At 39.2% G+C, this 24,465-nt stretch overlaps 2 protein-coding genes across 10 annotated transcripts; one reads left to right on the top strand and one right to left on the bottom strand.

The window, feature by feature from the left end:
• Positions 1-124: 124 nt before the first annotated feature.
• Positions 125-2,662, bottom strand: gng8 (guanine nucleotide binding protein (G protein), gamma 8). Of its 2 annotated transcripts, XM_039778065.1 has the most exons (4): positions 2,625-2,662; positions 1,607-1,666; positions 830-940; positions 125-437 (listed from the first exon to the last, which is right to left on the bottom strand). In XM_039778065.1, exons 3-4 carry the CDS (start codon positions 911-913, stop codon positions 309-311), a joined length of 213 nt encoding a protein of 70 aa, XP_039633999.1. In that variant the 5' UTR covers positions 914-940; positions 1,607-1,666; positions 2,625-2,662; the 3' UTR covers positions 125-308. The 2 variants fall into 2 exon arrangements, with proteins under 2 accessions (XP_039633999.1, XP_039634001.1); XM_039778067.1 differs by lacking the exons at positions 1,607-1,666; positions 2,625-2,662 and having other exon boundaries at positions 830-1,086.
• Positions 2,663-4,034: 1,372 nt separating this feature from the next.
• Positions 4,035-23,541, top strand: brd8a (bromodomain containing 8a). 8 transcript variants are annotated; one of them, XM_039778143.1, is made up of 20 exons: positions 4,035-4,508; positions 4,925-5,021; positions 8,543-8,612; positions 8,743-8,792; positions 8,939-9,061; positions 9,171-9,251; positions 9,387-9,451; positions 11,336-11,478; positions 14,872-15,063; positions 16,283-16,373; positions 16,737-16,880; positions 18,027-18,187; positions 18,425-18,905; positions 19,025-19,068; positions 19,203-19,471; positions 19,624-19,716; positions 20,654-20,722; positions 20,930-21,212; positions 22,466-22,510; positions 22,777-23,541. In XM_039778143.1, exons 1-20 carry the CDS (start codon positions 4,490-4,492, stop codon positions 22,834-22,836), a joined length of 2,580 nt encoding a protein of 859 aa, XP_039634077.1. In that variant the 5' UTR covers positions 4,035-4,489; the 3' UTR covers positions 22,837-23,541. The 8 variants fall into 8 exon arrangements, 5 of the variants coding, with proteins under 5 accessions (XP_039634077.1, XP_039634076.1, XP_039634081.1 ...); XR_005636498.1 differs by having other exon boundaries at positions 4,078-4,117; positions 20,930-21,264; XR_005636500.1 differs by having other exon boundaries at positions 4,078-4,117; positions 20,930-21,288.
• Positions 23,542-24,465: the final 924 nt, after the last annotated feature.

Here is a 24,465-nt window from a genome sequence, read left to right as displayed (position 1 = left end):
TTATTTATTTTGCCTTTAAATACCTTAAAATTACTCAGTCTAAAACAGTATTGCCAAAATGAGAACTTTGCTACAATTTAGTTAATATATAAGCTCAGATACAATCTGTGTACAGAAGGAGAGGCAGCAGTGCTGGCCTGTTCAAATGAACTTTGCACCCACTTTTGAAAATTTTTTATTGCCGTCATTATCATGTCCAAATGATGATAATTTCTCAGGTTTCTCAAAAAAACTGAAATGAAATTCATGCCTTAAAATAGCAAATGTAAAGTGTTAATGCGTAGACATTTGTCTTGTACATGTGGGGGTTATAGTATTACACAGAATAATTTTTTCTCTCGAAACGGGTTCTCAGAAGAAGGTACTGGTGTCACCAGGGGGTCCTCTTTGGCATGAGCTTCACAGTAGGCCATCAGCTCAGCTGCTGCTTTGGATATCTGTACAAAAAGGTTGTGTTAGTCAAAAATGAAAGTTAGGATAAAAAATATTTTAAATTCAGTTCCTTATTTATTTTTTACAGTTGAATCAAAGACTTCCTGCATCAATTAAAAGTGTGAAACTGATATCAGTTATGGAAAGGTTATGAAATTTAATTTGATTGGAGGTTGGGGTCAGATGTATCACAAAAAATGGTATCTGTTAAAAATTGACTGCTTTTCAGCAAGTTAAAGTTTAAAAACAGATGTAAATTAAAAAAAAAAAACATTGAAAAGAGCATTTTTATTCATTCATTAAAACACAAGACATGTTGCCATACTTAACAATCTAAAGCGAGCTGTAAACTTTTACATTATCATTGGTTGTGTACTTCCATAATGTGCTGACTCACCATCATCCTCTCTATGTTGACTTCCAGTTTCAGTTGTTCTACCATCTTTCGAGCATCTGCGATCTTGGCCATGTTGTTTGACATCCTACTTTCCCACTAAAGTCAGTAAGCCTGCAGGAAACCATCAAATGTTAAGTTATCAGACATGAAATAACAGTATGCACCGACTAAAAAAACAAATTTGGTGAATAATACAAACACGGTTATACACTTCTCAAGTGCACACAGAGCAAACAATACGTGACAATTATAGGTGTGCCATGGTTAGAGACAGTTTCAATTTGCTTGTTAATTCTGCTCCCTGGGTCTCAGCTGCATGTGGCACAGGGAGGGTCTCAAAGGATCAGGGCAGCTTCCCCGGGAGAGGGCATCTGCTAGCTGTAAATACACCTAACATTAACATTAACTTTTTGCTCTTTCAAAATAGGTTTATCATAAACTGCAGATGTAGAGAGTTATAATCAATGCTTTTAATCTGCTACTAATCTGTTGCTCAGGTGCTGCTGTAGACTGATGCAAGAGATCATTGCTTTTAGAGAGCAGTAAATGAAAACCATTATTGGTCAACAACAAAAGGCACTTTATTGTGTCAGTGTCTGTGGGTGTGAAATTAATTTGTCAATTCTATCAATACAAATGATTTCTACATACTGATATAATTAATACTTGTAGACACATACATGTAGATGTATATGGTCTGGCATGGGCTGTTTCCATTTTAATCTGTACAAAAATAGACTTTTTCAAGATTTATTCTAACTCATAATAATCACTCACCAGACCAACAGCAACCGGCTCCTGGAATGAAGGTGTGCTTGTCTTCAACGGGGTCCCCCGCTCCAATTTAGAGTAACAAATGAAGTGAGATTAATGGCAAAGATGAGGAGAAAGATTTCAATACGTTCCCTCCTTCAAATAACTAGCTGTGGATCTGCCCCCAGGATGGGCTCAGTGCAGCAGTTAAAGGCAACATGTGGTGTGACCTTCATCTCTAGAGTCCCTATGACTTGCTTACCTGAGATGATAGAGGAGCATGTGTTGCAAGATGGAACATTAAATATAGGTTTTGTTTTAAAGAGCCTAAATAACTAAATAGGGATTATATTTAAATAGCTAATAGTTTATTATAATGAGATGAAAAAAACTCCTGTTTTTCTTCATAACACCTGACCTGACAGCAACATAAAAAATGCATTAGATTATAATCAGGAAGCTCTCAAGAGAATATGTTGTTTCCTATGACTTTAATTGTTTTTCCTATTTGTAATTCATTCTCAGAAAAAATCGATAGTACATATATTTACCGAGTGCATTCATTTTAGGCGCATTGGGAAGGAGCAATCAATAATGAGTAATCAGTATTCATTATCTGGCACGATTTAATGTTAGAATAAATTAAAAAAGTCCTCCAAATGTCATCAACATTAATTTCTTTTTCAAGTGCTTTTACAGTGTAACAAATTATTACACCTTCAGCAAACATGTTGATTTTGTATTTTATGATTTTATCTGTAGGTCAGATGTAACCTGTGGGTGTTTCTCTGACAAAGTTACATGGAGCATTGTGCAGATTTACAGTATAGCAGTAGTAAGGAATGACTCTAAATGCACAATGATTCACAGGTAATAATGCAACATTTCAAGAGGGTCTTATCAAGCACAAAAAAAAATTTGAATTATTTCCTACAATAAATGCACAGGATCACTGGATAGCATGCAATAGCCTTTATCCGACACTAACTTTGCAAGGTAAGTGATTGAGTTTTTGTCAAAGTGTGAGTTTTCTTAGACTTACAGTATGTGACTCATGCCTATCCTCTACAAGGCTTCCAGTCTTTCCTGTAGAGCTGACAGTTCACAGACACAGCAGCAGGGGACGAAGAGGCAGTGCTATGGAGTTAAATGTCAAGTGCCTCATTAACATTTGTTTCCCTGTAGTAATTGGTCTCTCTCTGTGGAAGATACTGGACCGTATGAGTAGAAAGAGCCGCTGTTTCATCTAACCAACCTCTGTCACAAAGTCAGTCACTAATTTGTCCAGTGTTATGTTGCATAACCCAAGCAGGGACTGTTCAGATTCTGCGGTCCTACTTAGTAAGAACTCAATATTGTTTCCTATGCCTGACAATTATAAACTCTTTCCATCCATCCAGTCAGCCAACCAGCATGTCTCCTCTCTCATATTGTTCATTAATGACACAAGCTACATCATAGGATCGTTGAAACCAGAGAGGAGGGCCGAGTGCCTGCATATCCCATCTACACTTGTGTACACATGTTTAACGTTGACATTTACAGATATGTCTTTGGGTATACTTTATTTCCTTATGAGTAGATCTACACAACACAAAAGAAATACTCTGGTGTAAGTGGTTTATAAATAGAAATTATGTATTCTGGTATAATTTAAGAATAGCAAATACTCCCTCTTGTGTTGACTACAACTCAGGTGGCTTGGAAAAGTCATGTCTCAATTAAAACAATTAATTTTGTTATTACAGAGACATAAATACATGTTTTTTTAACATGTTATGATACAGTAAAATCATTGGGAAAAAAATAAATACATGTAAGAATGTGTATTGTATTTCACTTTATTTCTTTTTTTGGCATTTTCAATCTTTTATCTAGCTATAGTAAGCTATGTAATTTGCTACAGTGCATTCGCAATACCTGTACAGCAGTTTCATTTTTCCAATGTATGATTGCTATGCTATATCGGTGTGATTGGCATATAAAAAAGCAGGAAACTATATGGCGCCGCGCACCCATGATGCGGCGACAGCACCCCCCCGCCCTCCCCCCTCAACCTCTCCTTTTAGGAAGGCTATATACTGTTTGTTAACCTGCTCAGTATGCGTTCTTTATGAGATGTGTAATAGTACTGTTCAGGCATGAAAATGGGTCAGAGGTGAAAAAGGTGAGAAGGATATTACCCCTCTGGGTAATATCCTATCTGGCAAAAAAAAGAAAAAAGAAAAAAAAAGGGTTAGTCTCACATTTGTACATGTATTATTATTAATATTATTATTTTTATTATTATTATTGTTGTTGTTATTGCTTTTTCTATTTATTATCTTTTTCTATTCTACAGCCACAAGAAAAATGGCATATTTCTGTTAAACTCAAAAACAAGCGATTTAAAAGAGCTAGCTAGCTAGCTAAGTTAGGAAAAGCACCCCGGGGTGTAGCTAACGTTACCATCATTCAGTTTCTGTGGTGGTGGGCGTGTACGAACAGTTCGCTTCTAGCTGCAAGCTACAATGACAAATAGCATTAGTGACTATAGTAAGCTACATTTTTATCGTCTGGCTGTTTCTTGGTAGCACAGACACTGTCGAGGTTAACGCGAAATTAAACCGTGTTTGCGAGTGTTTAGCTACATAGAAAGTCCTATAACGTTATAGCGTTTGAGCTAGCTAGTTAATCTTTAAGTTACCAATGAGCTAAGACACGCGAGACAAGTGACTTTAACGGACAACGGTGATTGAGCTTGCTAGCTAGAAAGATAAATCTTGAAAGCCTCAACACCCATAACGTAACATTCATTGATGTTAAGGTCCATCATTTGATGTATATCGTTTTCGGATCTCGCCAGTGTTATATTTATTGCTGCGTTTCGATCTACCAAGATGTATTGGATGTCGGGATGACAGGAAAATGGCAAACGGGGTTGGAAGTGAGTAACGTTAACGTTGATACATAGCAAATGACATGACATGCTATCCGTTAGCAGTGAACGTGTCGTACTGTTGATGTTATCACTACTAACTTCCTGCACGGCAGCCTCCGCTCCCTGCAGGGGAGCCAGCAAGTATTAATGGCTGTCATTACGAGTTGAAAGCTCTATTTACACTAATGGTGGGTCCACCAACAGTATAAACGACATGCTTTTGGTGCACTGATTTTAACACGTATGTGTCCATAGTGTCCTGCCGGCCGGTATGGTGGGCAGCTTTAGGTAGCATAAAAATTAAGCCGAGCTTACGATATGAACAGTTTCCTTACCAGGCCTGAGAACTGCAGCGGACAATCAGTTGAACATAAACTATATTGCATCTGTCATGTTTTGTTCATTTTCTTCCACATCTGCAGAACACAAGCTACTTGTCATTGGACCAATAGAGCCATGGTCAGTGAGGGAGAAGCTGTGTTTGGCCACATCTGTTATGAAGAGTGGAGACCAGAACTGGTACTGTACTACTGCTCTATTCTTGCCCCTTTAGTCCAAAACGGGTGTCACTGGTCTATTATACAGTCATACATAGCCATTTGTAATTTGAATATGTATGAATATGTTAAAGTTTTTAGAGGTAACTTGCTTTATGGCAGTGTATAAAGAGTTTTTTTTTACTTTTACTTAAAGGTATAATATGCAGTATTTTACCAAAGAAAAATGTATCTAATACAAAAATAGTCCCTCTCAATTATGAACCATTAGAGGGGTGTAGTGGTGTCTGTAGCTGCAGATTCAGCCCTCTGCCTGTATTTTCTCTTTTCTTCTTATTTTGCTGTGTGTGGGACGTCTATGGACGTCAGCAAAGAGCCTTTGGGCGCCACGTGGGTGTGTAACACCCAGCCAGCAACAGCGTGCATTGTGCAGCCATTTTCATTCCTAGGTACTGCTGCTTTGTCACGCCCCTCAGCGTCTGATACCGACACACAAGTTTAACTGACACACAGACAGGATGGAATAAGGCAATATGTCTTGCGTTAACACTAACAACTACCGGACATATGTTTTAAATAGCCGTATAATAGCCTACATTTAAACAGCAATAAAACACAGAACACACAAACGCTATGATCCAATTTCCAACAAATGTATTTTATTAAAAGTCAGCAGAAGTCAGCAGAATGAACTTGTCACAAACTTTGCAAACTAAGCATATAGGCTACTGTACAACAGTAAAAAAAAATTTATTCACAGAGTAAGATGGGAAAATATACTGGCTCCAAACGCTGTTTAACCACCCTGTCTCCCCACTGACTCGTTTTTCCGAGGCTTGCAGTGAATAGAAGTGCTCTACTGCTTGACTCAGCACTCAGTGAATCGCTCAATGTCTTAACAGAGGCAAAACCCAACTTTTGTATAAATTATAATTTATATGTAAGGGATTGTTTGTTATTTATTTCAGTGGCCACCAGAGGAGTTTTGGGATCTTTAGTCAAAATAGACCTGACAAGCCCTTCACCAACAATACATTTTTTAGATGACCCTCCAAAATGATATGGAAAAAAGGGATGACCCTCCCCAACACTTTATTAATGCCTTCTGTACTGGTTTGCGCTTGGCAAAGATGTACAGATGCCCATTGTTTTTTTACAGCCATGACTAAACCTCTGCATTCTCATCTTATGCATCACACTCCCCTGTTATGGTGTGGTGGCAATTTCAGTAGATTTACTCACTAACATTGTTGTGGAAACACAATAAGCATGGAAACTAAAATCACACTTCCTGCATTACTGCATTACTTCAAATACTAAATTACTCATCCAGTAAACTAGTATTCACATGAAATAAAACAATAAAACATTGAGACCATTCAACAAAGCACACTGGGTAATAAGAAATGCAACACTGGTTGCTATGGACTCATCACTAGGCTTCCTCAGTCATTGTATATTTTAGCATAGGTAAAGCTGCCGAAGCTGAACATTATCCAAAACTCCATTTCTCAGACGAGCGTCAATTTGGGGGCTTGCATGCTACCACTCCTTCCTTCTCAAATGCCTTGAAAAGTCGTTTGCATAATTTCACAAATAATCACCGGAACTGAAAGGATATTTGAGTCGGGTATGGGTGCATCCTGGAGACCTCCCGTCTCATTCCTTCCCAGCTGGTGCTGTCCGCAAGCTTCGACTTTTCAAAATAAAAGCTTGCGTCTGGTCCGCTAAGTTTTCATACGGTGTTTTGGATGTTTTTGAACTAAACAGTACGGCAATCATGCTAATGAATAAAAAAAAATTTCAGCAGATGTCTTAGTTAGTTACAACACGATGGAGCTAGCAAAGCAGTTTTGTGTTTATATGTGCGAGCGGGATTTATTCAGTTTGGGAAATCCCACGGTCTCCTACAGCTCAAATTGTCTGGCTGACTAAACAGGGAAGGACCCATCTGGTAGCGATAGGGGCTGAGACTGAGAGACCTACATGGAGTTACATAGATAAATATGCACCGAACAAGCCACTTTGAAATTTTGCTGTTCTCATGAATACAAAAGTTGAGTGACTCTCCCCCTTAGACTAAAAAAAATTGGATGACCCTCCCATCAACAAAGAATAAAAAGACATGTGTGGTCCAGTGGTCCATTCCATAAATACCGAACTGTCCCTACGTTGTCTTGGCAACATATCTTATAGGTCACACAATATTAGGCTATTTAATATGCTATTATTGAATGTATGTATTTGGCATTTTTCCCCATGGACATTTTAGTAGGGGTGGAACGAGACAAGATGGTACACCATATTGGGTTTGCTGGAACAAGACAAGACTTCAACACTATTTTAAAGAAAATGAAATATGAATGGAAAAATAGTCTTTTATTCTATCAAAAGTCTCAAATGAAAAATGTGCACACTGAAAGGTTTTGCCACAAACTCACATAACTGACTTCGCTCCTGTATAACAAAACTCTTCAGACCTAATAACTGTGGCCTGAGCTTCTAACTTCTAATTGAAGCAGTGTGTGACCTTCTAACTGAACTACTTTAGTTTCCTCAAATAAAAAATTAAAACAGTAAAAATAACAAGTTTTTAAGTTTTTTTAGTCTTGTTTTTTAAATTTGAAACCATAATCAAAGTAAGTAGTACTCTCTCAATAATCAAAGTGCAAACAGAGACTGACCAATTTCTTTTCAAGCATGGTACATTGCTCAGCCTAAGATATGGTCACATTTCACAGTGATTACGTTCTAAAGCACAAATTAATAACCATCAAACACTCAACAGATGATTTTGTGGAGACAGATGCTCTTTTCTGCTCCTCTGCATTTCATTAATTGCAGCAGTAAACAAGGAAGTAGCTACTCTAGTATCGATTTATGACCATTTCAAGACGAGGGGAGAACATTTCTCTTTGTTTAATATATTAATAATTAATAATATTAAAAGTAAAGTTAGGCTTTGCTGTTCATTTAAAAAGGAACGGGCGCTACCTTTCCTCTCTCACTCTATAGCTTGCTCAACCATAGCTGCTCTCTCTCTCTCTCTCTCTCTCTCTGGCTTATTGAGCCAGGGAGGAGGGGCCAACTTTTAACACTGTGTACAAACAGTAAGCGATGTTTACTACATAATATGCCTTTAAGATTAGATTAGATATTGTCAATACGGGTGGCTGTTTTGTCAGCATTGTTGCCCCTATGTGTGCTTGAAAGGATGGTTGCTTTGGCTTTGTCCAAAGACATGCAAATAAAAAGAATGAACCATAGGTAGGCATGTGGTTGCCTGTAGCTGCATGCTTTCGATGGTGGTGCCCAGTGCATGCTGGCTTTAATTTTGCATACATTTTGCATGAATTTACAACTAAAAGCCTTCCAAAAAATAGTAATAACAAACAAATGGGCACAATCGACTATATAGGCTATAGAATAATTTAGACTTTGGAGAAATAAATGTCTTAAAAATACAATGAACCGGAACAGAAATAGAGGCCTGCTGTGTGTTATCATCTTTCATTGTCTTACAAAATTTCTTAATCTCAACAGGGTATCTGTCAGTCGAGCCATCAAGCCATTTGCAGAACCCGGGCGACCACCTGACTGGTTCTCTCAAAAGGTATGACAAAATCCAAGCTCACTCTACCGCAGAACACAGTGACCAAATTCATGACCTCTGCAGTATGTTTGGCAAATGATATCTTGTCCTGTCACAAAGTTGTTCTTGATTCACCTTTGGCTCTTCACAGCACTGTGCCTCCAAGTACTCTGAGCTCCTGGAAACAACAGAGGCCCCAAAGTGAGCGCATAAGTGACTTTTATCTCTAGCATGTTTTTGTAGACTTGCAAACTAAAATATATCACATAGCTTAATACTGTTTGACATATGCATGTCTTATACCAGAAAACAATGTCCTAAACTAATAATGCATTTGTTACCTTAAGGCGGAAGCGTGGTGAGAAAAGTGAAGTGGTGGAGACAGTGGAGGATGTGATAGTACGCAGGCTGACAGCTGACAGGATTGATGAACTAAAAAGGTTGATCAAAGAAACACAGGAGAAGCACAGGTGCACAGGCATAGCTTTTAACAGCATGAACACATCACCGTCGTTTTGAAAACACAAAAGAATCAAAGTAGTTGCATCATAAACTGCTGTTGATATGTTTCTGTTATAGGAAGCTGAAGAGAGAGGCTGAACTGATTCAAGCAGGACGTCTAGATTCCAAACTAGAAGAGTTATGGGAAGAAGTTCTGCAGTAAGAGGCATCAAACCTTCTATCTGTCCTGTTTATACAATGATGCAGTACATCTTTTTTTCTGTTTGTAAAGCTTAGACATTAGAAACTATCTACTAACTCACAAAATATATTATCTTAATGTTTGTCTTTCAGGAAGGAGAAACTGGAGGAGGAAGAAACAGAGTTGAAAAGAAAAAACACAAATGCTTCTTATCAGGGTATCTTCTTCACTTTAAGGGGTATTTTAGGGGGAAAACACCAATGCAGAATTATCTTGCAGTAATTGTATTGATGCTCCATAAATTGTATGTTTACTTCTGAAACATCCTCAGCTGTTCTTCATAGGGTTGGGCGATGTCCCCTAAATTGGCAGTTGACGATGTTTACAGTAAAACATCGTGATGGACGATGATATCGTCGTCGGAGGGGGGGGGGGGTAGCTCATATCTCTTTACATAAATATTTTTTTGTACTACTATGGGCCACACATACATGTAAATGCCCTCTGTAAATGGTGCCCTGCTGGTAGGTTTTACAACGTGACCTACTTTCACTTAAGTACGGTGCAGTAAAGTCAATCAGATGTCCGTGATCTGCGTAACGACAGTACAGTGCAACGTTTGCCTTCAACAGAGCGACAGTAATAACCTAATATACCATCATTACTGAGTTTAAACTACATTCTCGGTTATGTTTGCACTGAATAACGCATTCAATAAACAGAAACATAACTCTTGCAGCGCACATGAACAGATGCGCAATATTAGCTCACACATAAAATCGCACCCTCGTGAATTAGCCTACTGTCGCTAACGTACATTCATAAATCCTGCATAACATCGTCCCGTACCTACAGGACATCAGACTTACTTATTGATGCACGCACAGAGTAGTGTCGACAAACTTAGTCCAATGAGGGGAGAAAGGAAAGTGTGATAGCGTTCCACGTTAACGCTTTTTTCTCTCTCACTCGGGACTGCTGTGTCCAACGTTAGAAGGTAGAGCGAGCTACAACTGACAGGGAGAGAGAGAGAGAGAATGTATCACTACAGCCGATCCAGTCTGCTCAATGCGATGGTCTTTTTCACAAATAGGTTGCAGTAAAGGGGGAAAAAGTAGCTTACACTTAAGGAGCCCTATGTCTTGTCTTTGTGTCTTTGCTAGTTTAAGACCGACGCATTTGTCAATTTCCCGTCCAGCGCCCGCGACTAGGATTAGTGTGTTTGACAGGGTGGGGGGCGTGGCATCACGATGGTGGCTCTCCATCGTGATGTCAGCCAGCCATCACAATGGACGATTATAAATCGTCCATCGGCACAACCCTAGTTCTTCAATCACTTGGCCCGTATGCTGACATTATCCATTATTTAACCTTAGCTTAAAGTGTAACATATTTTAGAAGTGGCGGATTGATTAATAACATTATATAGGTAAGCTGCTTTTACTGTATTACTGTTGAGTTGGAAAAAAAAAATGCACAGGAAAAACTTATGAGATATTTCTTATTTCGTTGGAGCTGAACACTCACTTTGAGCTTATCCTCTTATACATTAGTACCACCTAAATCAAATGGGTACATTTGATACAATGGCCATTTTTGGACAACTCAGATTTAACTGTTCAGGCTCAGCTCAACATTGCTAGTTTTGGCTCAGTCTTAGCTCGTAGACTTTACTTTGTCAGCAAACATTAGCATGTCAACATGCCCACAGTTAGCATGTTAATAACATGCTAAAGTTTAGCATATTAGCTTGTTAAATTCATAACATGCTATGGTCAGCATGCTAACATGTATGTAAACATGATAACTGTAACCTGTGTCATCATTAATCACAGTAGGCTGATGACAGTTTGGTAATATTAGTAATTTGACCTGTTGATAGCGCTAGAAAGTCTGGGGAACACCAACATCAGTAGGATCTATCCTTTGGGGACCACCAATTTTCTTACCAAATTTGTCAGCAATATGTTTAATAGTTGTCAAGTATTGGACCAATACACCAACTAAACCTGGCACCTTTTTCTTGTGAAAAAAGTTGAACATCAGCTTTCGTGTGACTGATAAGAGAATCCTCTCTATATGCTGCCCCTCCCTCTTCCAGCCAGACAGGTGGCAAAGAACACACCTAAGCGAGTGCCAAGCATCACCATGCATTCACCCTCAGGCTGTAGCTCCCCAAGCAAGGAGTTCTCACCAGGTGACCCACTCGAGTGTTTGACACTGGATCTTGGATCAACAAAAAATGTAAGTTACTGAAGGTTCAAAAGAATTTAAAGGTATATTAAAACAATGTATAGACTAATACAAAAAGAATCCTTTTAAATCATGTGTGTGGCGGTGTCTGTATCTGCAGAGACCCTGCACTCTGCGTGTATTTTCTCTTTTCTCATTATTTTTCTGTGTGCGGGACATTTATGGGCGTCAGCAAAGAGCCTTTGGGCTCCACATGGGTGTGTAACACCCAGCCAATAACATCGTGTAGGGTGTGAAGCCCATTGTCATTCCCAGGTACCACTGTGTCACGCCCCTCGGCATCTCATACCAATGCACAAGTTTAACTGACACACACACACAGACCATCCTACGGAGGTGTGAGTGTGATTATTTATGCTTTAGAGCGTAACCGCTGTGAGACAATCAGAAAATAACGTTTTTTTCCTCGATTTACTTTGTTCGGCGCTCCCTCTCTGCCTTTACTCTCCAGCTCGCTCGACCACCGCTGCTCTCATATTCTTTTTCTGGCTTGTTAAGCCGGGGAGGAGGGGCCAACTTGAACGCTGTGTGTAATGCAGTAAAATCAAATATCTCTCTCACAATTATGAAGTGAAGCAAATTTATTGGATATTTCAAACCTTTTAAACAAATAAAAAACTGAAACATTGGGCGTGCAAAATTATTCAGCCCCCTTAAGTTAATACTTTGTAGCGCCACCTTTTGCTGCGATTACAGCTGTAAATTACGCTTGGGGTATGTCTCTATCAGTTTTGCACATCGAGACTGACATTTTTGCCCATTCCTCCTTGCAAAACAGCTCGAGCTCCGTGAGGTTGGATGGGAGCGTTTGTGAGCAGCAGTTTTCAGTTCTTTCCGCAGCTTCTCGATTGGATTCAGGTCTGGACTTTGACTTGGCCATTCTAACACCTGGATATGTTTATTTGTGAACCATTCCATTGTAGATTTTGCTTTATGTTTTGGATCATTGTCTTGTTGGAAGACAAATCTCCGTCCCAGTCTCAGGTCTTTTGCAGACTCCATCAGGTTTTCTTCCAGAATGGTCCTGTATTTGGCTCCATCCATCTTCCCATCAATTTTAACCATCTTCCCTGTCCCTGCTGAAGAAAAGCAGGCCCAAACCATGATGCTGCCACCACCATGTTTGACAGTGGGGATGGTGTGTTCAGGGTGATGAGCTGTGTTGCTTTTACGCCAAACATAACGTTTTGCATTGTTGCCAAAAAGTTCGATTTTTGGTTTCATCTGACCACAGCACCTTCTTCCACATGTTTGGTGTGTCTCCCAGGTGGCTTTTGGCAAACTTTAAACGACACTTTTATGGATATCTTTAAGAAATGGCTTTCTTCTTGCCACTCTTCCATAAAGGCCAGATTTGTGCAGTATACGACTGATTGTTGTCCTATGGACAGAGTCTCCCACCTCAGCTGTAGATCTCTGCAGTTCATCCAGAGTGATCATGGGCCTCTTGGCTGCATCTCTGATCAGTCTTCTCATTGTATGAGCTGAAAGTTTAGAGGGACGGCCGGGTCTTCGTAGATTTGTAGTGGTCTGATACTCCTTCCATTTCAATATTATCGCTTGCACAGTGCTCCTTGGGATGTTTAAAGCTTGGGAAATCTTTTGGTATCCGAATCCCGGCTTTAAACTTCTCCACAACAGTATCTCGGACCTGCCTGGTGTGTTCCTTGTTCTTCATGATGCTCTCTGCGCTTTACACGGACCTCTGAGACTATCACAGAGCAGGTGCATTTATACGAGACTTGATTACACACAGCTGGATTCTATTTATCATCATTAGTCATTTAGGTCAACATTGGATCATTCAGAGATCCTCACTGAACTTCTGGAAAGTTTGCTGCACTGAAAGTAAAGGGGCTGAATAATTTTGCGCACCACTTTTTCAGTTTTTATTTGTTAAAAAAGTTTGAAATAGCCAATGAATTTCGTTCCACTTCATAATTGGGACCCACTTGTTGTTGATTCTTCACAAAAATTACAGTTTTATATCTTTATGTTTGAGGCCTGAAATGTGGCAAAAGGTCGAAACGTTCAAGGGGGCCGAATACTTTCGCAAGGCACTGTATATATATATATATATATATATATATATATATATATATATATATATATAGTATGTATATAAAATATCCTGTGTATTAACTTTGAACTGTTAGAAATAACTTGCCAGCACTACTGTAAGGTATTTTATATATATATATATAAGGGCTGAAACGATTCCTCAAGCAACTAGAATAATATGATTACTAAATTCTTTGCCTCGAGGCTTCGTTTAATCAATGTAACTAATGTTGTGCCGCTCACTGTGTTTCCGCACGGATGATTATTACTAGCGTACAAAGGGCTGACGCTTCTGTGGACGCAAGACTGACGGCGCAGATTACAAATAAAAGAAGACAGCAAAAATAGTGAGGGGCTAAGAGAAGAGACAGGCAAGAGAAAATGACAGAAAGTTTGGGATCATTTTAAGCTGCAAAAAAACGAAAACCCTGTACAGTGTGTCTATTGTAAAGTCGAACTAGCTTACCACAATAGCAGGGCGTCAATGCTACATCCTCTCAGGAGAAAACATCAGTCTACTCATCCATTCCACGCAACGAACTCTGTTTGCTAGGGATCTTGAAATTTGGACAAATTCTTGTAAACTTAGCTGCTGCCGGAGACAAACTAGCCCCTCTCCGCTGGAGCCGTAAATCCTCATGGCTACTTAATGTGCACGTGAATGACGTCATCGGACCATGCCGGTGATGTCCGCATTCTTCATTCTTTCTCCTCACTCAGTATTACCGTTCTGAAAATGTGTCCACCAGAACAGTATACAGTAGTTGAATAGCCCTGCTGTAAGCTTTGTATAGTCACATTTACCTGGGCTTAGTGAAAAGCTCTTTTGCATATCCAGTGTAAAGACATGCAGGCATGAAGGGGAATGGGGCGAGAAAGATTTACATTAGGGCCACCAAAAATTTACTTTGGCCAACAGAATAAGGGGCTTGGTGGCCTGTGCGGCCAGTGCTTACAAATATAAGTATTTATCCCTGTTAGTGTATGCAATTTAGGCAAAACAAATGTTGCTTTTTTCTAAAAAGTAAACCTCTCTTTTATATATTTACTATTGCTGTTTACTATAAAACAAAAGTAATTTCTTATCAGATTACTCAATCGATGGAATAGTCAGTAGAAGACCCGATTACTAAAATAATCGATAGCTGCAGCCCTAATATATATTAAAATATGACTTTATTTATATTTCAGAAAAGGGTCTAATATTCTTGACCATTCCCACAGTCTCTACAATAGAGACACTTAATCAGAGTTGATCAGTGAAGACAACCTTTGATTGGTATGAAAAAAAATATGACATCACTTTTCTCTCTCTGTCGCTAGGCTTCAGGATCAGCCAGATTAATGTCAATTGCTGAGTCTTCTGGACCCGGTAATGATGACATCAGCCACGGGTCACTTCTGGATGACCCCACCCAAAAGAAGCTTCTGGGCCAGAAAGCCACACCACCACCATCTCCGCTCCTGTCAGAGTTATTGAAGAAAGGCAGTATCTTGGCCACAAATTCCAGACTGGTATGTAGAGGGGACTTACTGTATTATGCCAACAGTGCCAAGCTCTGTAATGAATGTTCAAGTCAGCAGGGCATCCCATCTTCATCTCATTATTTGTAGAGTTACTGTGTGTTTAGGAAGTATTTAATCATTTTGTTTTTCTTTTTGTTGTGGTTTTCGTAGCTGTGGGTTGTTTTGCCAATTGCATTAAGCATTTAGTCATCTTTGCAAATGTATTGCATTGTAATGTGTTGGAGTTTTCACCGTAGGACATCTCAGTGTCAGGATTTTCTCTCAGTAGATTTGTAAAGTTGGATGGGGTGCATGCGTGACAACAACTTAATTCCACTCCTTTTTGAATGGGGTTTAGGGTGTTGTCTTAGGCTGTGCTACACAAGGTCATTAATAGTACTGTTTGAAACCATTGAAGTGTTCTCTATATGCCTGTTTTTTGTCCTGGGTATTACTCCTATCTGTGGTCATATGCACTCTAAACACACCTATCTATACACATTTTCTTTTTGTTTTAAGAAATAAAAATGTATAATTTGACAGTTAACACACTAAATCTATTTTGCATTTGTTTTTATGCTAAAATTGCCATCATAGCTGAAGAGTTCAGTGTTTTGTTTTAATGCACAAGCATCTTTTCGCAAACTGCAGATGACTGGCTTTTGTTTCCAGGTTACTGTCATGTACTTTTTTTTTTTTTTCTTCCAAGCCTTTTGTCATATGTCATCAGTGTTTTCCGTACGGCATAATTTCCCATTGCAGCTAAGGAAGTGTTGTTCAGCTAGTCACAGTTACCTCCTGGAATTGTCCAGCTTGTTTTGTGTTTTTTCCATTTTTATGAAGCCTACTCTGCTCAATTGAAATCCCTACATGTCAGAATAAGTATATTCTTTGCTAGATCTTTGCCTCCTCACATTCTTTTGGTAATGTTTCTGCTCTGACATGCAGTGCTGCCTGTATGGCCCTTTGTATAAACACACACGCAGGGATTCCAGTCAAGTTGTAGAAATATCACAAAGTTTTGTTACACAAAATTTGTAGTGTTTATAAAATGATGTAATGTACATATAAAATTCACTTTCACATAATGGATTACTATGTGACAAACAACATTTCTGATTTGACAAGTTTCTTTTTTATACAACATAAATAATAATGCTTTTATTTGCACTTTGTGTACAAGAAAACTGGAAAATGTTTGACATGCATGTATGCGTTTATATCCCAGATTGGGGAGGGTGACGTGACCACCGGTAATATGACAGCAGCAAATGACTTGCAGCTGGCTCTGCCTAGCCAACCTCTCTCTCAGGCAACAGGTACAGATACAGTGTTTTTTTTTTTTTTTCATAATTTTTTTTACACTGATTAAGACAAATTCCATGTAGTAAAAAAGTAAAAGTAAATAAAAAAACAAACATCTAACAAAGTAATTGATTGAAATAAGATTTAATTCCAATCAAGACAATATATAGTAGAATCCCCTTTGGCACAAAAAAACATGTAGGAACATGTTTTATATTTGTTAGTTTTATTCCTTGCATCCTTAATGTACATATGATTTCTATAGAAAAGTGCTCCTATTAGCTGTTTGCTCATACATTTGTCCAGCTCAAAGCCTTTGCTCCTTTGTCTGCACTCTGCACTTTGTGTGTTAATGTGTATGAATGCTCGCATGGCAGGTGCCCCGATGTTATCCCGTCTCCTGGAGGCAAGTCCCACCCAGTTTTCTGCCCCATTAGGTTTCATGGTCAGTGCTGACTCAGCCTCCAGTGCTCCTCTCTCTGCTGCCACTTCTGTGCCTGTTGACTCTGCTGCAAGTACAGGTCCGTCCACTTTGACCCAAACCACTCCGCGCTTAATCAACCAGTCCCTCCAGAAAAACGCGATCATGCGATCGCATAATTCAATGCATAATCAGCCAAAGTCCGCATATTCATGCGGGGGCCGCATTTTTTCAAATATGCCGCACTTTCGCCGCATAAATTGCAGATTTCCACGCAAAATATGCGGTGCTTGCATGATTTCATAATCCCCGCATTTTCGTTGCAAAAAAGTCACATATATCTTAGCAGAAAGTTGAAAAAATGTTGCGTTTACTTCACACAAGAGCAGCCATTTTCCCCTGTTGCCATGGGAACGTTATGAAGTGACGTTATGAAGTGACGTAATTACGCGACGTGAACATCATCGAAAAGCAGGTGTTGGAGGGTGAATTTGACATGTACTTTGAGTCTCTTAAGTTGGTATCCAGTAAGAAAGCTATCTTAATATCTGATATCTACTCAAATGTCTTTAAGTGCTCCTGCTGTCTATATTATTAACGGTTTTTGAAAGTCTGTCTCTTTTGTATCTTTTATTTCCCTCTGTTTAGACTATTACTTTTATTTTTACTTTAATATTATATTATTTGTATATATTTTTGTATCTTATTTGTTTACTTATTGCAATGACTGAATATCTGTAAACTATTTTTGGAAATTAATTTAAAAAATTGCAGGGTGTTGAGGGAATCAATTTTTCTTCTCTTTTTCATCAAACCGCAGTTTTTGCAAGTTCCCGCAATTTTTGCAAGTTCCCGCATGTTTTGCAAGTTCCCGCAATTTCATCGCATAAAATTGCATAAAATTGCATAAATATCCCGCATATTCCATCGCATTTTTTAAGAAAACGTGCCGCATAATCAAGGATTTTTGCCTGCAACAATCAACTCCATGTTTTTCTGGAAGGACTGATCAACAGGCTAAACCTCGCATCCTTAATGGCACCTGCTTTGTAGCTAGAGAATTTAATTTCACTTCAGTTCAGTTTTCTCTTGTGTGGATATCTAGAGGTATCTCAATATCTTTGTAAACCTAAAGCAAACAATTGTTCAGATTTATTGTGGTTACAAACTGCTACAGCTACTATTGCTAGTGTAAAGTTGTATCTTGGAAAACAAAAAAAGTTGAAAATCAGTTGTTTGTGTGCAGAGATGGATGTTATGGTGCCATCTTTGCCCCCTGGATGCCAACCTGTCTCTGCAGAGGATAAAGTGTCAGAGCTCAGTGAGGAGGATGTGTCTGGGTCTTACATGGGGGATGAGCTGGACCTGAAGACAGTGGGGGACATTATTGCCATCATTGAGGACAAGGTGAAAAGTACTATATATTTTTACAGCACTTGAGATCAATTGTGGACAAATTGTGAAATAAATACCTGCTTGAGGTTTTAAACATTCTTTTAAAATATATATTTTGGTCATTAATCTAGACAGTTATGACATTAGTTTACTCACCAACATCACTGTTGAGATTTACATGGCAAACTATAAAATAAAATGAAACTCAATTATTCTGTAAGATCTAGAGTTATATCTCTTCCTCTACAGGCAGATGAGATTGTAGAGGCTTTGGATGCAGCTGCAGTTGAGGCTGCGCTGTCACTGTGTGAGGAGAACGGCCATGCTTTGTCTGGTGCCTGGGAGGCTGGGCCTTTCCAGCCCCATGAGTCTCATCCCGCAGTACCCACAGGGGACCCACAGTCCTTGTCTTTTCACAGTTGTCTGGAGGGGAAGACAGAATTGTTAGAAGTTCAGCGTGGGACTTCAGCTTCACTCTCCTCTGTTTGCAACAGTCAAGATAACGGTCTTGCAACATTCCCAATGGGACTAAGGGGCCTTCCCCCCACCTCCTCATCCTCACGCAGCTCAAAGAGTTTGGAGCACTGCCACACTGGAGCACCTCCACAACCTGAGGCCATGAGAGAGACTGGAGGGTTGGCACACCAGAAAAGCCAAATTTCAAGGGGTGTTACTATAAAATGTGAGAGTAAGAAGTGGACACAGCAAAGACCTGAAAAACCCCATGGAGGTATGCACACTCATGCATGAATACTAGTATTCAGTTGCTTCATAACATGCAGTTTGCATGCAACTATGCATTTTGCATAACCATTTCCTTCTTATTATTCATCTTTACTATCTTGGCAGACTCAGTGTTAGAAGATAGCCCACTGACAGAAAGGCATCCCAAGGTATAGCACCCAACGAGGACAGAGCGAACATGATGCTTGTAATTGCTGTACTGAAATGCAGAAGTGCGTAGTTCCACAGTATTCCTGCACTGTAAGCTGTGTTTGAATCTCTGCATCTTTCTATGTCTTTGCAGGAGATGAAAGCGGAGGATGGAATTAGCACTGGGGGAGGAGAGAATGCCTCGGGGACTAAAGTGTACAATGAGCTCAATGGGCCAGAAGTGTGTGGAGAAGAAGACGGTGATGGGGTGGAGGGATTCTTGTCAGAGCCAGACGGCGAGATGGAGCTAGAACCTGCGGCCAGCGAGAGTGAGGATGGATACAGCCTCCATACGGCCTCCTCGTCTCTACAGCTCCACACAACCGCAGACTCCATCCCCAGCAGCCCTGCCTCATCGCAGTTGTGAGTGAAACACACACAGGCGCACACACTGCAAGGAAAGATTGTTTTTCAATTCTGTCACCTAGCAACATGTTTCACTGTGTGATGCCGCAGATCAGGTTCTGCTTGGTAATACTTTCCTCATCACCTTTCTATTGTTTTACATACCACAGTTCTGTGTGCAGTGAGGACCTGGAAGCTCTACAGGCTCACAAGATCTGGAAGAAAGCCATTATGCTGGTGTGGCGTGCAGCGGCCAATCACAGGTCAAGATATGACTCTTAAAGGGATCTTTTGAAGTGGGGTTGTATAAGGTACTTCATCAATAGTCAATGTATTACCTACAGTAGATGGCGATCGACATACGCCCAGTTTAGCGGCAGACGTGAGTCCAGGCACGGAAGCAAAGCAATATACTGCTGTTAATGGGGGCAGAAGCAAAACACACTTTAGCCACTTAAAATAAGGCCCACCTAAAAAAACAGAATCAGTTTAAGTGTACACTATATTTAGAATATTTGTTTCCTTTGGCACTACATTTTGTCAACTGTAGAACTTCCATATTCCTATAAAGAAGGGCAACTGTGCCACACACTGTATAATGTTGCAGTTCAGCTGTTTGGGTCAGACTTTAAGCGGTTTATGGAATAGGCAAATGCAAGAAAATAAAATTCATGATTATGACAGCGATGACAAAATGCCGTTCACTGTGGACAAGACGATACCTTTATGAGCCAGAGTATACAGAAGAACTTTTACAGAGGGAGACTGAACGGGCATAGGAATACGGATATTCTATGGTTGAGAAAATGTAGTGCCAAAGGAAACAGCCGTCTGACAGCAAGGTAAAGCAGGGAAAATATTCAAAATATAGCGTACAAATAAACTGATATTGTTTTTTTTAGGTGGGCTTTTTTAGGTGGCTACAATATGTTTTGCTGCAGCCCTTGTTCACAGAAGTACTGTATATTACTTCGCTTCTGTGCCGGGACTTCTGTCTGCTTCTCCAAACTGGGGGCGTGCCAACCGGCATCTACTGTAGGTAACACACTGGCTATGGAGAAGTACATCATACAACCCCACTTAAAAATCCGAACTGTTCCTTTAATAGTAACACTAGCTACTGATGCTCAGCCTCTGATGGGATATGCAATTCTTTGTATCATTTCTGAAACAGTTGTAATTTATGTGAACCTGTTGTAGGTATGCAAATGTCTTCCTGCAGCCAGTAACAGATGAAATTGCACCTGGGTACCACAGTATTGTGCAGAGGTAAGCACAGAATATGTTTGTTGTGGTCATATTGTATGGCTATTTTCATTTCACTAATAGTTGTTAATAGTAGTTACTGCTCGTGGTGATCTTACATCACACAAATATAAACTTCTCAGACACTAACAAAAACCACCTTGTTTTTGCTAGATGACATTGGATTATTGACATGTAACATCACTCGAACCCCCTTCTTTACTTCTACAGGCCCATGGACCTTGCCGCCATAAAAAAGAACATTGAGACTGGTGTGATTCGGACCACGGCCGAGTTCCAGAGGGACATCATGCTGATGTTTCAGAATGCGGTCATGTACAACAGCCTGGATCATGACGTGTACCACATGGCTCTGGAGATGCAGCGTGATGTCCTGGAGCAGATCCAGCAGTTTCTGGCTACCCAGCTTATCATGGAGACGTCAGAGTCTGGTATCAGCGCCAAGAGCCTGAGGGGCCGTGAGAGCACACGCAAACAGGACTCTACTGACAAGGTGCTTCACTAGAATTTTGACAAAAGCAGAGAGTACAGAAGAAGAGACAAGGGTGAGACAACAGGCTGACTTAAAGGTAGAAGAAAGTGATGCTAAAGTAGATCTGCCTGACATTTTCCAAAGCATGACATTAGTTTTTGGAATGCTATCCTTTCAGGTAGCCATTGGTTTCGTATGCTTTAAAAATCAACTTGCAGAGACTGGAAACATTCAAGTAATGAGTAATCCATCATAAGTGCAAATCTTTTTGTCAGAAGTCAACATTTGTTTGTTTTTTGCAACAATCCACCTGTCACAATTTGTTTGTTATTCATCTTATTGCTCTGGTTTTACAGATATCAGTTAGTTAATGCAATACCTTTTTTACTCAACTCCAATCTTGGATAGCGGAAAATATATTTTTCACCGTGGTGATAACTATATGTTTCAAACCAATGGTTGACTGAAAAGCAAGACATTTATTTTAAGACATAACATTTATGCTTTGGAAAATGGTAAGCAATCATGTAATAATGCAAAAAGAACATTACTGACAACTTCTTACCAAAGCATACAGTAAGTTTTTACATTGATATTCTACCTTCAAGAAAGCTATTGTTTTCCATTAATTTCACAACGGTATTAAAAAGAACTGGCATTAGAGAGATTGATTGATTAGACTAGATTTGTACTAGAACCTGATTACAGTAACAAATGAACATTTTCAAAACACCTAGATAAGAGCTACATTAACTTTGACAAAACAACCTTACTTTTATTTTTACACATTCTATAATTCACCCTGTGATTTGTTCCTTCGTTATTTAAGCACCTAGTTGGCTGGTGACGAAGCAACACTCCTAAATGTTGTGATGACAAATGATGCAAGTTTCCATTGTTGAATGTTGATGTTTCATAGCGTACTGATGTTAATTGAAACAAGTGGTTGACTGGAAGGTAGGAGATGATCGTAAAACGTCATGCTATGCTTTGAAAAATGACATGAATATGTCTGTAGTGTATGTAAATATCTGATGTGAATAAGTAGTGCAATTGCAGTGCAGTGAGGAAATAATTAGTAAATGGATAAAATGGCCAAGTGGCAAATACCACTTTATGTCTGTGTTGCAACAGTACTTCTCTTAAAGCTTATTTCAACCTTTCCTTCTGCTGAATATATTCTGTGTATCATTCTTGGCATTATTTTGCTTCTTCTTGAGTCTTAAATGCACTTTTGTGTCGCAGCTCTGATATGCTTTGTTTTCCTCCTACAGGACATTGTCTCCATGTCCTCTCCTGCCTTCCTTCTTTCTCTTTTTGTAAGTACCCATCCTACAGCCTTTCCAACTCTCCCTTTCTTTCTTTTCTTTTTTTCCGTAAGCAGACAGAATATATAAACTACAGTTGTTGTATATATCAAAACAAAGGCTAACTCATTCATATAGAGCTAAATATGATAATTCATGCGTGAATTTAACATCTTGAAGCACAACTTGTTTGTGAAGCGCTGGTGTTGCTTCAGTCACATACTTTGAGTGAAGATGTGGTCTAATAATAGGTTGCTTCTTCCTCTCTTTGACTGCAGGATGGAGGCACCAGGGGGCGCCGTTGTGCCATAGAAGCTGACCTCAAGATGAAGAAATGAACAAACAGTATGAGGACAGTATACAATAGTGTCGCTGGGTTGAAGTGAAAGGTGTGAAGCCACAAGACTGAACTTATTCTGTCAGTTGCACCGATTCTCACTCTGCATAAAATGCAGTATAACCTTATTTGCACTCTAAATTAAATAGACTGTGACATGGAGAAGCCTATTTCCTCTGAGACAGCCATACAGACATGGATTACAAACTGTATAATCCCAGATTACAGTGGTGCAGATCACTTAGGCTTAGCCTGCTCTGAATTACATCAGGTTGTATAAATGAAGATAAAAGTTACTCTGAAATTAAACCTGCATGAGTTCTGGTTAAACTTCAGATTAGTGTGGTTGATTTTGTGAAAACATACCATGTTGGTGATGATATGTTAAACCAGAGGCCAAAGAGTCTGATTAATTTAGAAGTTGTAAATGGTCATACTAATTTCAAACAGAAACATTTTCATTTTTTGTATGGGATCATTTGAGTTTTGTTTTTTAGTTTTCTAATTTTAAAAACGTTCAGATCATTTTTAAATATGGCTGTATTGTTTGTGCCTAATTGATTTCATCTAGGCTAGACTTCCTGTGAACCAGTACCGACATGCATATTCTTAGTCAATTTCAGTATTTTTGAGAAAACGTCATGTTATTAAACTGTTTGGTGGAAATGTTTAAACAATAAATCTTCATTGAACCACCAACCCACCATGTTCAGCTTGAATTTGCCATTTTTCTACAATTCCCACACAAAACACACCACAGCGGTAACCATAACAGTTTGCTGATAGCTTGCTGCTGAAGAGCTGTCAAATCAAAAACGTTCATGGCTTGACTTTCCCATGGGAAATTTAAATAGCATTTCATATCCTTATTTTTAAAAATCTGTCTGCTTTGCCTAATTCCCTAAATTGATGATTAATGTGTGTCAGTAGTGAAACGCATGCAGATCTTTTCAGGAATGTTTTTTTTTAAAGATAATTTTTTGGGGCTTTTCCCTTAAATGACAGTGGATAGACCAGAAAAGGGGAGAGAAATGGGGGATGACACGCAGCAAAGGGCAGCAGGTCAGATTTGAACCTGCACCGCTGCAGGACTCCGCCAACATGGAGCGAACGCTCTTACTGGGTGAGCTAGAGGCCGCCCCCAGGAATGAGTTTAAGCAGCAGTGGCAACATGGCATGAAGCTGTTAAGAATAACGCAAGCATTACAAGATAAATATTTTAAACAGTGTTGTTTCCTAACCTCTGTAACTGTTGTTACATAGCAATGGCTACACACAGACAGGAAACACCATCTTTTACAAAGCTCCCACTCTGGTATAGGACCGGTGATAAGGAAGGGTTTTGCATTTGGCTTTTGTTTAGTCATGTTTATTGTTATGTCAATTGACCTGATTAATAAAACATATTTATATATTTTTTTTATTAAACCAAAACTAACTTGTGTACAGGATACCACACTGTTGCTGTTGTCAACTACCACTTTGGCCTTGCACATTTCTGTTGAGCATGCAAATACATCGTGTTTATGTTTTCATTATGACCGTGTCCACTGACTTAAGTAAACAAAGTTTGTTTTTTTTCTCTCCATTTTTGTTAAATTTTGAAAAAATAAATATATAAATAAATATA

This window comes from Perca fluviatilis, chromosome 16, assembly GCF_010015445.1.
Source record: "Perca fluviatilis chromosome 16, GENO_Pfluv_1.0, whole genome shotgun sequence".
In the NCBI taxonomy this organism is placed as follows: domain Eukaryota; kingdom Metazoa; phylum Chordata; class Actinopteri; order Perciformes; family Percidae; genus Perca; species Perca fluviatilis.
This window is presented reverse-complemented; position numbering and strand designations above follow the sequence as displayed.